Below are 15,225 nucleotides of genomic sequence, written 5' to 3'. Positions count from 1 at the left end.
CTAGAGTTTCAGCTGCTTTCAGTACACCAAAAGATGTGTTTTAAAAACTGGCTGGGCAAGTTGCAGCCAAGCATGTTGCTGGTGATGTGGCTGCAAAATCACAGACACTACTATAATGAAAGGTATTGAAACTTGCATTTAGATCAGCTTTCGTCATCCACTTTCTTAATTTTAAGGGACAAATTCTATGGTATTCTGCACTGCTCATGTGCAGACACTAAATAGAAAATATTTAAAAATTAAACAGAAAAGTATTGATCTAAACAACTTTAAAGGGATACAAAACGTCTGGCTTTCCCAATGCTATGAAATTAAGGTTGGTTTGAAACTATTTCACAGCACAGTGCACACATTCCTAAAGTAAAGTATATTAAAAAAAAGTAAAATAATTGCTACAAATGTAGCAAACAGCATCTGCATAACATTATTTTTGGCCTTAGTCACCTGACTACCCAAACACAGCACAGGATAGAGCCAAACAGTATGACAAAAGGGCAATATGTCATAATATTGTTGAATGCTGGCATGGTAATATGATTGTCAGTCATTTTGTCCCTTCGCTGTTTTGTACATTCTGAGTTTTGGACAAGGAGATGGGGTTATGTAAATCCACTCCTGTGTGGTTTAAATATTCCTACCAAATATTTATACCTATCCCTGCAATTCTCTACATTACTGAAAATGTGCAGACTTTGGCAATGCTATTTAATTTATCCATTATCAAATTTTCCTCTACAGTGAAGATTAATTTTTTATATATCACGCAGCCCTTAACACAAAAACATTTTTACTGAACCAAAATCCAAATAAATGTACATGTTGTAACTGAAAAGTTATTATTCGGGCACAAAGGCTCCAAGCTAACGAGTATAATTATGGATTCTATATTATTTAGAAAACATTTTTGTATGTTTTCTCTTTTGGCGCTGCAGATAAAAAGTACCAGTTGGTGATGATTGCCACAAATGGACACAGTGTTCCCTTGCTCAGACGCTGGTCACCAGGGCCCCACTCTGGAGCCAGGCCTGAAGGTGGGGCACGCTGGCGAGCGCCTGGGGGCCAGGCTTTCAACCATGGAGCCCGACCGGGTATAGCCCGAAGAGGAAACGTGGGTTCCCCTTCTGATGGGCTCTCCACTTGTGGTAGGGGTCAAAAGGGTCAGGTGCAATGTGTTATGGTTGGCATTCGAAGGCGGAGGTGGTCTGATCCTCGGCTACAGAAGCTGGCTCTTGGGACGTGGAATGTCACCTCTCTGGTTGGGAAGGAGCCTGAGTTGGTGTGCGAGGTAGAGTAGTTCCGGCTAGAAACAGTCGGGCTCACCTCGACGCACGGCTCTGTCTCAGGAGCCAGTCTCCTTGAGAGGGGTTGGACACTTTTCCACTCTGGAGTCGCCCCTGGTGAGAGGCGCCGAGCTGGGGTGGGCATACTTTTTGTCCCCCATCTTGGCGCTTATACGTTGGGGTTCACCCCGGTGAACGAGAGGGTAGCCTACAAGTGGGGGGACGGGTTCTGACTGTTGTTGGCGCTTATGAACCAAGCAGCAGCTCAGACTACCCACCCTTTTTGGAGTCCTTGGAGGGGGTGTTGGAGAGTGCCCCTTTATGGACTCCCTTGTTCTGCTGGTGTACTTCAACGCTCACGTTGGCAATGACATTGAGACTTGGAGGGGAGCGGTTGGGAGGAATGGCTCTCCCGTTCTGAACCCGATTGGTGTTTTGTTATTGTCCATAACTAACACCATGTTCAAGCATAAGGGTGTCCAAATGTGCTCTTGGCACCAGGACACCCTAGGCTGCAGTTTGATGATCGACTTGTTCCATTGTCATCCGATCTGCAGCCACATGTCTTGGACACTTGGGTGAAGAGGAGAGCGGAGCTTTCCACTGACCACTACCTGGTAGTGAGCTGGCTCCGATGGTGGAGGAGGATGCCGGTCAGCCCTGGCAGACCCAAATGAATCTTGAGGGTCCACAGGGAACGCCTGGTGGAGTCTTCCGTGAGGCGGAGCTTCAACTCCCACCTCCGGGAGAGCTTCAAACTTCTGGGGGAGATGGAGGGCATTGAGTCCGAGTGGGCCATGTTCCATGCCTCCATTGCCAAGGCGGCTTACCGGAGCTGTGGTTGCAATGTTGTTGGCGCCTGTTGTAGCGGCAATCCTCAAACCAGCTGGTGGACACCGGCGGGGAGGGATGCTGTCTGTTCAAGTTCTATGGGGTCTTTTTGGCCTGTGGGACTCAGGAAGCAGCTGATGGGTACCGGCAGTCCAAGTGGCATGTGGCTCGGGTGGTTGCTGAGGCAGAAACTTGGGCGTGGGAGGAGTTTGGAGCGGTCATGGAAAGCGACTTCTGTGCAGCTTCGAAGCGATTCTGGTCCACCATCCGGCATCTTGGGGAGGGTGTGCTGTTGACTTCAACTCTGGACGTTGTGGGTCGGTGGGCAGAGTACTTTGAAGACCTCCTCGATCCCACGGCACGTCTTCCACTAAGGAAGCAGAGCCCGGGGACCCTGGGGCGGGCTCTCCAATCTGTGGGGATGAGGTCACCGAGGTGATTAAAAAGCTCCTCGGTGGTGAGGCCCTGGGGGTGGATGAGATTCGCCCTGAGTTCCTTAAGGCTCTGGATGTTGTAGGGTTTTGTTGGCTAACGTGACTCTCCAGCATTGCTTGGACATCGGGGGCAGTTCCACTGGATTGGCAGACCGGGGTGGTGGTCCCCCTATTCAAAAAGGGGGACTGTAAAGTGTGTTCCAACTATAGGGGAGTCACACTCTTAACCCTGGTAAGGTCTATTCGGGAGTTCTGGAGAGGGGGGTCGGTCGGATAGTCGAACCTTGGATTCAGGAAGAGCAGTGTAGTTTTCGTCCTGGCTGTGGAACACTGGACCAGCTCTACACCCTCAACAGGGTCCTGGAGGGTGCATAAGAGTTTGCCCAACCAGTTTACATGTGTTTTGTGGACTTGGAGAAGGCGTTTGACCGAGTCCCTCGGGGAATCCTGTAAGGGGTACTCCGGGAGTATGCGGTACCAGGCCCTTTGATACAGGCTGTTAGGTCCCTGTATGACCGGTGTCAGAGCTTGGTCCACATTACCGGCAGTAAGTTGCCACGGTTGCCCTTTGTCACCGATTCTGCTCATAACTTTTATGGACAGAATTTCTAGGCGCAGCCAAGGTGTTGAGGGTTCCGTTTTAGTGGCATTAGGATTGCGTCTCTGCTTTTTGCGGATGATGTGGTCCTATTGGCTTCATTAGCTCATGATCTACAGCACTCATTGAAGCAGTTCGCAGCCGAGTGTGAAGTGGCCGGGATGAGATTCAGTGCCTCCACGTCCGAGGCCATGGTGTTGCGCTGGACAAGGGTAGAGTGCCTTCTCCGGGTCGGGGGGGAAGTCCTGCCTCAAGTGGAGGAGTTCAAGCTGCCCCTGCGACCCGACCCCGGATAAGTGGAAGACAATGGACGGATGGATGGATGCTCCAAAAATTATGTACAAAATACACCAATTTCCTCAGTTTATGTGTATTGGTTTAAATAGAAACCTACAGCACTACAGTCAGTCAAAATATCAGTGTTACAATGCTACCTTCAGTTAATATAAAGAGTTCATTTGAGGTCAATATTTTTATCTGCATTCATTTCCTAATGTTTTAAATTTTATTTGGCCTCCATGCCACTACAGTCTTATTGTTACCTTATGTCACCCTCATCAGGTTGCAGACAGTGAATGGGAATGACCCCTGTGGGACAAAGCTTGGATGGCACATCATATGTCAGCTGCACAGAGCTATCCATTCTTCTAACAGAGCAAATCTCTGTAGCACACATTCAGTATGGTACTCTGCAGAAATTAAACTAATACGTTTCGTATTGAGACTGGTGGCTGCTGACAAGACAGAGGAAGCGGTTTGCAAATTTCTCCCTGCTTCAAAGCGTGTGATCACGGATGCAGAAGGATAGAGTTGAGTGAAATCTAACACCAAACTGCAGAGTTTAAAAGAATTTTCATTCATGTAGAAAAAGTTTATGTCCATGAATTGTAACTGAAGGCAATGATGGCATGAATTGTAACAGGGGCAATTGTATTTTTGTTTTGTACTTGTACTTGCACTTGCACTTGTACTCGTCATCTTCCGCTTCATACGGGACTGGGTCGTGGGGGCAGCCAGACGTTCCCGGGCCACCTGAGAGACATAGTCCCTCCAGCGTGTCCTGGGCCTTCCCCTGGGCCTCCTTCCAGTAGGACGTACCTGGAGCACCTTCCGAGGTTGTTGAACCAGCCCAAGCATCCAGAGATCAGGCAGTTGAGGTCTCCACCTTTGTCCGATGCCCGATCCTCCTTGCACCGGTCCCTCGTGGTTCCCCCTGCGGGTGGTGGGCCCACTGGGGAATGGCCTCTTGTCTCTCATTCGGGCTTGGCCCAGTTGGGTCCCACGAGGAGCACCCCAGTCACCAGACGCTCTCCGACGAGTCCCGACCCCAGGCCTGGCTCCAGGGCGGGACCCCGGCTCCGCCGTACCGGGCAACATCACGTGGCTCAATTTTTTGGACCTCATGAAGGTGTCTTGAACCGCTCTTTGTCTGACCCGTCACCTAGAGCCTGTTTGCCATGTGAGACCGTACCAGGGGCATTTAAGCCCCAGACAATATAGCCTCTAGTATCATTCGAGCACTCAAACCCCTCCACCACATTAAGGTGGCGATTCAAGGAGGGTTTTTTTTTGTTTTTTTGTTATGTGCCTTCAGATGTCATCATTGTGAATCAGTCAGTCATTTTCTACCGCTTATTACATAGTGGGTTGTGGGGGAGCTGGTGCCTATCTCCAGCAGTCTATGGGCGAGAGGCAGGGTACACCCTGGACAGGTCGCCAGTCCATCGCAGGGCAACATACAAACAACCATGCACACACTCATTCATACACCTAAGGGCAATTTAGAGTGACCAATTAACCTAACAGGCATGTCTTTGGACTGTGGGAGGAAGCCGGAGTACCTGGTGAGAACCCACGCATGCACGGGGAGAACATGCAAACTCCATGCAGAATTGAACCCAGGACCTTCTTGCTGCAAGGCAACAGTGCTACCAACTGCGCCACCGTGCATCCCCATTGTTAATTCAATGCTGTATAAATAACCTGAACTAAACAGCATGGAACTGCTGGCAGAACTTATAAGTAAACTTAGCAAGTGCTTAATGGCCCCAAAGATCACTTACATTTACCATAAGAAGGCCAATTATAGGAAAGTATGATGTATATTTTTGTAGGATGTTAAATATTAGTCATTAAAAATATTTCCCTTTGAATCAAACATATTAATTAATGTTCAGTAATGGTTAAATTCATACAACATTGACTATTTTAATTTGGTAACATATGCCATATACACATTTTGATTAAAATGTAACTGAAGTAAATGATTCCGTCAACTGTTATCATCTACAAAAGAACGGTAAGGCTGACGTATTGTATGGGTTGTATTAGGAATGAATACATCACCTTGGTAAAAGGAAAGAACTATCATGAGAGTTGTGGATGAGAAAAGTTTTAGTCTGGAGCAAGAATTTGGGTTTCTTTCCAGCTTTAGCTATTTTAGCAGCAGTGCTAAAGCTAAAGTTTAGCAAGTTGAGCTTGACCCTGAGGCAGGCATAGTCAAAGAACAGAGGGTTTTAGGGAAAAGGTTTTACATGCCAACTGGACAACATATATTTACTATTTCTGTAAAGTTTCATGCCTTAATCAAAAAAATTTTCTTTTTAAAATTGGAAGACTGACTAGAGGAGCAAAATACTTTTATGAATTGGGAATTTAGTTGATAATATAGAACAAACAGTTTAAAATTTGACACGTCCTGAAATATCTCTTAGTTGTTAAACTGTTACATCACTTTTATTTTACAGATCCTAGCAGTTTTTCAATTTTCAATAAGGAAAATCTGTAGTCTCATTGAAATGTTTCATTTCAATTAAACTTTAAAGCCCCCCTCCCCACGCTTGGACCGGCCCTGGTTGCTTGGCCCTGGTTGCTTTTTAAATCAGGTCCAAAACGGACCTGATTTAAAGGAAATCAACCCACTTTCTCCATCTGTTATTGTTTTGATCCAGATAAGGATGTGATCCCAAGCGACTATAGTCAGGAAAGTCATTGTTAAACAGTCTTCCAGGTTCAGCGTGCGCAATGGCTTTAGTTATAGGCAGGTGAGTGCCCACCATACCCTCTCCTCTCGTGCATTTAATGGTTGTTTTCGGTAGGACCGGATCTCTATTAGTGCAGGCACAGGACAGCCTGTAAGACCATTTAGGTGAAATTAAACATGCACATTCGACAACTTACAGATATTTGTTGGAGCCCTTCGTCTGATTGTGCAGAGCTACTGATAATCCAAAGAAGCTCCCCTTGGTTTTCCCCTCTTTAATCACAGGAAACCGCTCGTCTATGTTAAATCCAATGCAGGTCTGCGCCCCGTGGTACGCGACCAAAACAATGTAGAATAATAATCGTGGAAACATGTTTAAGCTTCTCTTCTTCCTCATGTGCAGTCAGTCGTGGTCCGACGTCAGTCTGTCCCGCAGTGAGGACCAACAGGTAGGCTGAGCCGCATATAGCCTTCCAAATCAGCGCTGAGGTGTCTGCCTCCCCCTGGCTCTGCCTCCCTCTCCTGCTCTCTCCTTTCCCTCTGTCAACCTATCTGAATCAAGTGCACACTCAGTGACACAGTGAGTGGAGTCTGTCGAGTTACACAAGTTTTTATTTCTCTTTATTGTCGCCTGCAGTCTTACTTATACACACCAAAAACTTACCAAACCCCCAAAACAGTTAATAACAATAATAATAATTTCGACTTTATTGTTCACACTGGAGAAATTATCCTCTGCATTTAATCCATCCCTTGCTAGGGTTACTTCTCCCAGCAATTCCATGCTGTTTAGTTCAGTTTATTTGCTAATTTACATTACATAAAAACCCCAAAAAACAAAAATACGATTTATGTACAGTCAGTTCAATCCAGTCATATAGACAGATTCAAAGGCAATTATTTATATTCCAAATGGATCCTATAAATGCACATTGTGCCTGGGGAGCATTTAGGGGATAAGGGTCTTGCTCAGAGAGCCAGAGTGGTAGGCTGTGGGATTTGAACCAAGGTACTTGTGGCCTCTCCAGGACACAAATGCCCTGCTTTCTAACCAATAGGCCACCACTCCCCTTCAATGGATCACAGCTCAGCCTTACCTTTGAATATACCCCTCAGGTCCATTCACTTGAACTACCTCAAAAAAGTAAACAAAAAAAGTTAAAATAAAAATTTTAGGCAGCTGGCTAAAAGTTGGAAAAGATATTTGGACATATGTATAGCAGCAGGCTTTTGGAAAACCTTTTCGAGGTAGATGTAAGTTGATCAGCAACCAAGACTGCTGATATAGCATTCAACTCAGGGAGGCACGGACCAGTGGTGGGCTACGATGGCCGACAGGTGCAGCAAACAGCAAAACGCATCCTAACATATAAATGATGCAAACTCCAAAATATGCAAACAAAAAAATAAAATAACACAGCAGAAAAACGTTGCAAAAGGGAAAATAGATAGCTACATGAAAAATGCTCAAATACCAAAAACAGTACGAAAAAAAAAAACACTCTAAGCCCACTAGGAGTCGCTGATACAAATGCTGCTGTTCAAATGACATGAAGAAAAATGTACCTTTTCTTTCTTCCCTCCAACTTTCTTCTGGGCGTCCCGTTAATGTCTTTACTGAGCGTCTGGTCCCATATGACTTGGTGGTTGACTCCTTTAGTGGTCTGGTGCACTTCCATTTTATGGAGCTAGCTTGCAGCTTTTTTTTATTAATTTGCTGTTGTTTTTGGTATTTGTAGCATTTTACCTTTACCTTTTACTTTAGTTTTTATTTTGTGATTGCAGCATTTTTCTGTTATGTTTGTTTTTTGTGTTTGTGTGTTTTGGAGCTTGCATCAGTCACATTTAGCCCATTGCTGCTCGTTTGCAACCATCGACCACCTTAGTGGGTGGTGGGTTAGCATGCAATAATAAAAACAACAATAACAAAAACTGCAGTACCCACCCAAAGAGGGCAGCACTAAGACGGTTTTAGGACAATTATTGCAGAATCAAATTAATTTACATGAAAATGGAAAAAAATGTTTACAGTGACATAAAGATAGCACCCTTAAGGCCCAATTTATACAGTTTATCTGCAAAAAAAGTTGATTCAGGGTTTAGTTTCACTTTAAACTGCAGTTTTTCTAGCTTGCCACTAACTTTTAACACAAACAGAACAAATATGTTGTGAGACTGTTGGAGCCTTAATTTATATTTGTGTCCTTAATTTCTGACCTCATGAAGTGCTAACACAAGATGGTACACAAGAGGTAAGAACAAGTGCTGGTTCTGTTTTAGCTTTATTTATCATTTGTCAGATATATTATGATGCTAAGGCTAAACTACAAATTTTCTGACTTCCTGCTATAGCTCGCTGTACTGCAGTACTAATGGTAGCTTATATGTAAACAGTAACAAGCTAAGATTTATTTATTAATAAATAAAATAATCAATTAATAATTTAATAATAACAGCTTACTAAAGCTTTGTTAGGCATATGAAAAGGGTCTGGTGGACTATCTAGTCACCACAAACATCCTTACTAATGCTTGGTGCCACATATTAAGTATTTTTTAATTGAACGAATATTAGCAAAAACAATTTATATCTAAATTACATTTAATAAAACAAATTTTGTCAACTATTTACCCCTGCCTTTCTCATCTTTGATGTCCAATTAGGTGTAAAACGTTGATTTAACTCGATGGATCAAAAAATCTTGATTGTTCGAACCTCAAAAATAACCACTTGTCAGCTGGACTGTCACTGGTTGTTTTTAGGAATGCCCCTTCTAATAAAATAAGATATTAGCAATCGATTTGGAACCTAACTTGAACACTCAGAGTAATGAACAGTCTGCATGCAACACAGTGCTAATCAAACTTCTGGTGTCTCCTGACTCACTAGGGCCACAACCCCAATTTTGGAGATTGTGGATTTAATTTACAGAACGATTTTTATAGTTTAAGTGTTGTGAAGATCACACTCGCACAGATTTAGCTCAGTCACAGTTAACAAGTAAATCTAGTCTAAGAGTGAAGTTTGTATCTACCTCAGTTTGGACCTTTTTAGCCATATCATAACTGGAAGCTTGTTTTTTTTACAACAAACTAAGAGACTGTTATATATTTTTAATTCTGATATATTTTTTGATCACAGTGGTTTTGGGGTGTTATGGTATTTGGAATTTTAAGTTCTAAGAGGGAAGGGGAGTGCTTTATAACATCTATACTAACATACTCATGGACCCTCCTCACATGAGCACTCTTGTGACAGGAACCCTCTATTCTGCTTTGATGCCATTTGCTGAAATTTGTGGCTTCCAATAAGCAGTTCATTAAACCCTTAATCCCCTTCCAGAGCTCCTGGAGTAAGTCTGAGTTTTTCAGTTTTTATTCCTGCTTGTAAATCTCTCGCTCACTCTTGCTCTCCTTATATTATTGGGAACTTTTTTATCAGGTTTGGATCTTCTCTTCACCTGTATTGGTCTACAAAGCAACTTGTGATCTTTCATCATGTCTGATTCATTGTATCGTTCTTGGCTAAAATCTGGGACCACTGGCCATTCTTTAATTGATCAGATGGACTCCAACTCACTTTTGTTTTCTTAATGCACCCAATAATTTAAAGGGAGGCTCTGTAAAAATCTTATAAGCAGTTAATATCTTCATGTGGTGGATAACTCCTCTTCAATTCAAATAAATCCAGATAAGCCAGTCACAATGGGTCAAGCTGATATCTAAGCTAAGATGGGCCAAGAACATTCTTTTAAAAACACCTTCATTCTAAAAAGCAATGTAGCCGTTTAAGCTGACTCTGTTTTATGAACTTTTAACCTGACATTGGATAGTTATTTACAGAGAAGCCAATGAAAATTTATATGAAAAATTGAGGAAGAAAGAAGTTTGCCTCCAACAATCTCCCTTTGTGGAACACGTACTGAGAAGGGACATTTAAAATGTTTTGGAGTAACGGTCTGATGTATTGATGTAAAAATTTATAAGTACATTAAGTACATTCCCACTACTATATTTGTTTTGTTTTTTTCACAGTTTTATTTTTATATCAGGTAGCTTTGATCAGAATTGCTTTACATGTTCGGTTTTCACCACAGGTTTGACACAGGAAGATTGTTGGTGGTGCGTCATCTCCAACCTCAATTTCCTGTATAGATATTGAGGGGCTTTCATATAAACAACCTACAAATGCAAACAATGATGATTTAAAGGGTGAAAAAATTGTGTTCTTCTAAACTACTATGATATTTTTGAGATTGGAGTTTTAAGATTTATCAAATACATTAAAAGACCTTATATGAAACATACATCACAGTGTTAACAACAGGTAAAGCGACATTACAAAAATCGGAACATTCAGTCTGCTTAATATTCATGTTGAAAACAATCCCTCATATCTTGTTACGATTAGAAGTTGGAATTTCTGAGTTCCCACTTGGAAAAATTAGGCTCTGTGCACACGATAACAATCCATTGAAAATGGGATTGTTTTTCCGTTAATGTTAAACATATCAGCATGACAACATTTTAATTACAATCTCTTTGCACATTACACTAGTAGAAACGTTAGAAATGATGTAATATCCCTGCCACACCACAAGTAGGTTGTATGTTCTTTCAAACTAGACAATATGTGCATGCGTACAAAAATTCACTGCTTAGCAAACGAGGTAGAAAATGTTGGAGAACCGTTGTTATATTCAAAAGGGTCAACAGTACAAACTTCGCAATCCACCAGTGTTATGTTAAAATCTTCTTCTTCTGTGGGTTTAAAATGGTCAGCATTTGTTAAGCTCTTCGCTTGTGCATTAATTTCTACTGATTGCAGTCATACTGCACATGTGCTAATGTGTTAATGCTGACCTTATAAATGATACACTCGCCCCTGTCTTTCAGTGTTTGACCCTGTTTCTCTCCTACTGGCTGAGCTTCTGCTGTGACTAACTGTATGTGCTCTCTTTCATACTCTAGACTTGAAAACTGGCTCAGAGTTCATCTGCTTAGCTGTCCTTCTCTCCTAGATGAAGCCACTAAAGGAGCTACAGCCATTAATGTTTCACTTTTCCTTCCCATAGAAAATACTCTTAGATCAGCGCTTCTGTGATCTTTTTGTGTCTCTAGTCTGTTCTCTCAAACCCCCAGTCGGTCGTGGCAGATGTCCGGTCACACTGAACCTGGTTCTGGTTCTGCTGGAGGTTTCTTCCTGTTAAAAGGGAGTTTTCCTCTCCATTGTCGCTACATGCATGCTCAGTATTGCTGCAAAGTCAACACCAGTGAGTGTCCACTGTCTCTACATGCTCATCCAGGAGGAGTGAATGCTACAAGTCTCTGACTCGATGCAATCTGCTGGGTTTCCTCAGATAGAAAAACTTTTAACCAATTTGAATAATAAACTGAATCCTACTGCACTGTTTGATAGTTAGGATTAATTAGAATGTATGTACCCAACTCAAATCTGTAGGATTTGATTGAATTGACTTTGTAAAGTGCCTTGAGTCGACATGTGTTATGAATTGGCACTATGTTAATAAAATTGAAATGAACTGAATTGAATTGAATTGAATTGAATTGAATGTGCCAGGTCTTCCCATTCAGGAAGATTCCGTTTTTCCCATGTATACAACAATGGAGACCAGGAAGTTTGAAACCCGGTTTCAAATAAAGTCATTTTCAGGGAAAAACATAAAAAGTTGAAATGCAACAAGACTTTTTCATTTTCACCAAAAACTGTTTTCTTGTGCACATGGCCTTAATTGAAACACCCCATAAACTTATAAGGTCTGAGATTTCTTTCCTAGTCTGACCTCAAAATTAAATATGGCTGCCTTGTGTATGAAAACATTGCAATATCTGCAGTAATAAAGTCTTTATATCAGGCACATACTTAGCAATGTCAAACCTTTGTAGGTAAAAGTGTTGCTACAGTGCTTGAATGCATAAAATGACCTAAAACACATTGTATTTATTTTGTAATGCTGATAACAGTTTGCAGGTCTAAAACCTGTATCTGTCGCCTCCGGAACTCATCTGATCCCAAATGTGGGCAAACAACATGCCAGTGTGTACAGTGTCAACATCCTGTTGCAGCCTTACATCTGGCCCGGCTCCTGACACTAAACAGATCCATGCTGCCATTCAAACAAGAAGTTTGACTCCCTCAACTCTGCGTTAGAAAAATGTCCTTAGTTCTGAGAGGAATTTAAGACAAGGAAACACCAACAAATAACAATTCGGACCACCTCACTACTCCCTACTTCATTTTGTTTTAATTTCTGTCATACATTTATTTTTTAAAAGGCCTCTAGAGCGCCAAATCCTTAACCTCCCTGAATATCAGACCCACCTTTTTACCCACAGATAAGAACAATGGATATATTATAATCCTTTGTATTGTTAAGACAGCTTCACTTTTGCAAAAATATTTTTTTTATTGGAACCTGTATTGGACCTGTTGCTGCACACTGCCAGTCAGCTGGCCACCAGATAACGCAGTGTTTTCATTCATCCAATAGTGAGCAAAATAAAACAAAACACACGCATCACTCTAGGTTCCTTCCTACGTTCCAACTGTTACAGTAAAGGGAAAATAGATCATTCCCGCCTTTCTGTATTCCTCAGACTCTGTGCAGGCAATGAACAAAGATCCAACTGCAGCTCCAGAATCCCCCCAGCTCTAAGTCTCTTCACCCACACAGCACACATGGAATGTGCATTGCAATTTATCTCGCAGTTTCCTGTTGTTTCCTCGCCAATGTGACCACCAGACCCTCCCCCACTGTCATAATTATTCCCCCAACAAAATAAAATAACTCCAAAAAACTAAATGCACTCGTTCCCCCACTTCTCACAACGATCTAGTTTGTCTTTTTGTCTCATAAAATCCATTTAATTGAAACAGATTGTGGCAGCATATAGAAACAATATGTCTCCAAGCCAGCTTTGTAGTTTGTCGTGTAAATCGAATGGCTCCACAGAGTCCTCTGAGGGCATCCTTTGAAACAGTGCTGGGGGTTGACAGGGTGGGTGAGTGGATGATTGTGGAGCTCTTGATGAGAATGCGTGATAATAAAACATGACCTGAGTTCTCTAGAATGCAGCTGGAAAAATATCAGATGTTTAATTCAAGGACATCTAAATGCAGCCTTGTTGCTGTCATGGAGTTTTTACAGTCAGTTTATTGAATATTTACCAATATGAGCAGAGCACAGTGTGGCCTTGTGAGCCTGAAACAGACTGAAAAAAGGAAACAGTTGCCTGAATATAACTGGAGCAGCCTTCATTGAGGTTCAATGAATATTAATCCACATTAACAACACTGATGAATGTAACAAGACAAGGACATTGGTTGGATATGAAACACAGCACGCTCTCACAGTGAGTCCTGACTGCCTGTTGCCATGGTTGGAGGAGTTGCTATGAAGCCAGCATGTTCTGATGGCTGCTTGTGTCTGAGCAGAGAGGACGGACTGGGCGGTTTAAACTCCAGCCAGGTCTTACGCTGGGCTAAAATCACTTTTCAAAAACAACAAAAGCTTATCTTCTTTGTTTTGTCAGCTAACATACAGTGATTTAAGAACATGTACACAAGCAGCGCATTTACAGAGTAAAGTTGTTCTTCTTCTAAGTATTTCCACATTTACAGAAGGCCAAGTGAGCTTGTGGCTCCAACAAGAAGACAAAAGACAATAAATCTAGAAAACTCTGCTTGGAAATGAATTCTACAGATAGTCATTATCTACTAGTTTTAAGGGAAGGTTTCTACTCAGTCCTTTATAAGAGTGCAATAATAACATTGTCAAGAGCTACCAACAAGGTTTTCATACAGCTAAATATTTTTGTTTTGTTTATATAGCACAGATTCACAACAAATCTAAGCTCAAGACATTTTACAAGACTAACAGAACCAATTAATGTCTATTTAGTCCAAAGCCTTCTAGTTTAAATTCATATTTATAAAATTTGAATATACAGAACAGCGACATTCAGATCCAATTCATACACCCCAATTCAAACCCAATTACAAAATGAGTTGATAGTTTATAATAGAAGGTTAGCTTTCTTCAGTACCTCCGCCGATTGAATTGAGTCATAGATTTTAAACGTTTCTCATCCGCGTCAAGTGTCAACAACTGCGTCTAGATAAGAGGCTCGACTACAGACAGAAATACTAAGCCAGTGATGCATTCATGGAAAAGCAAGAGCAATGATACGTCTAGTGTCAGGAGTACTTTCTATAGATAAGAAAGAAAGAGCACACAAGGCAGCAATAGCTCTATCAGTGGCTCTGTTTATAAGAGAAACACAACTAGACACCGAAGCTATGGGTAACGAGAAAAATCAGTAAAAGTTTTGTTAAAATCTTCATTAAGATAGTTTTGGCATAAATGGAGATATTCAGACATGCCACCATAAAACAAGTATGAATGGCAAGCAATTATTTTAAATATTGATGCTTCAACTTGTTTACATTTTGTAAAACAAGTAATCTGAGCATTGTTTTTTATGTTATTCTCTCATTTTTCAGGTGGTAGTGTGGAGGCTGAGAGGTTTCTGTGTACATCAGCATCAGCATATTTGTGTTTTCTACGTGTTCGTCTTCATGTGGCTGAAAGTGCTGCAGAGGTTTTGGACATTCACACGGCTTTGGTGCCTTCCAGATCTCCAGATCTCAGTGCTCCAGCAGAGGAATGTATAGCCTGGGGAGCTAGGTGGGGCCAGGGACACATTCCCCATTGTCATGCTGTACCTGTTTTTCTTAGCTTAGCTTTCAAATAAAGTCATTTCAGCCAACATGACATGTTGCAGAAACTAAAAGCCACAGTATTGCAATGTCATGCTGTTAATACAGTGGGGAGCATAACATATGAGCAGATGCCACATGTTATTAATTGAAGCTAAACAAAAGAAAATACATTTAACAATAATTTTACATGTACACGCATGAGAGCTTGACAACCTTACATTCACAAGCTACTATACTGGAGAACAAACAAAGAATCTCATGATTCCCAGCTTTAGGTACAGTACCCTGTAGCCTGGTACAGGATAATTTGGTTACCTCCAGATATTCCCATCTAGTGGTGGTTCTCGCAAGCCCTGG

General features: G+C 41.9%; 1 protein-coding gene across 1 annotated transcript in view; it reads right to left on the bottom strand.

Annotated features, from left to right (window-relative positions):
- The window catches only part of itga3b (integrin, alpha 3b), a 50,414-nt gene extending 43,791 nt beyond the window's left edge, over window positions 1–6,623 (bottom strand). Inside the window, exon 1 of the mRNA XM_047377726.1 lies at window positions 6,324–6,623. Coding sequence (XP_047233682.1) covers window positions 6,324–6,523 — 200 coding nt within the window. The 5' untranslated portion in view covers window positions 6,524–6,623. The remainder of the gene's footprint in view (window positions 1–6,323) is intronic.
- Window positions 6,624–15,225: the final 8,602 nt, after the last annotated feature.

The sequence above is a fragment of the Girardinichthys multiradiatus genome, chromosome 10, assembly GCF_021462225.1.
Source record: "Girardinichthys multiradiatus isolate DD_20200921_A chromosome 10, DD_fGirMul_XY1, whole genome shotgun sequence".
NCBI classification, from domain to species: domain Eukaryota; kingdom Metazoa; phylum Chordata; class Actinopteri; order Cyprinodontiformes; family Goodeidae; genus Girardinichthys; species Girardinichthys multiradiatus.
Note: the sequence above shows the minus strand (reverse complement) of the source record. Positions and strands in the feature narration are given on the sequence as shown.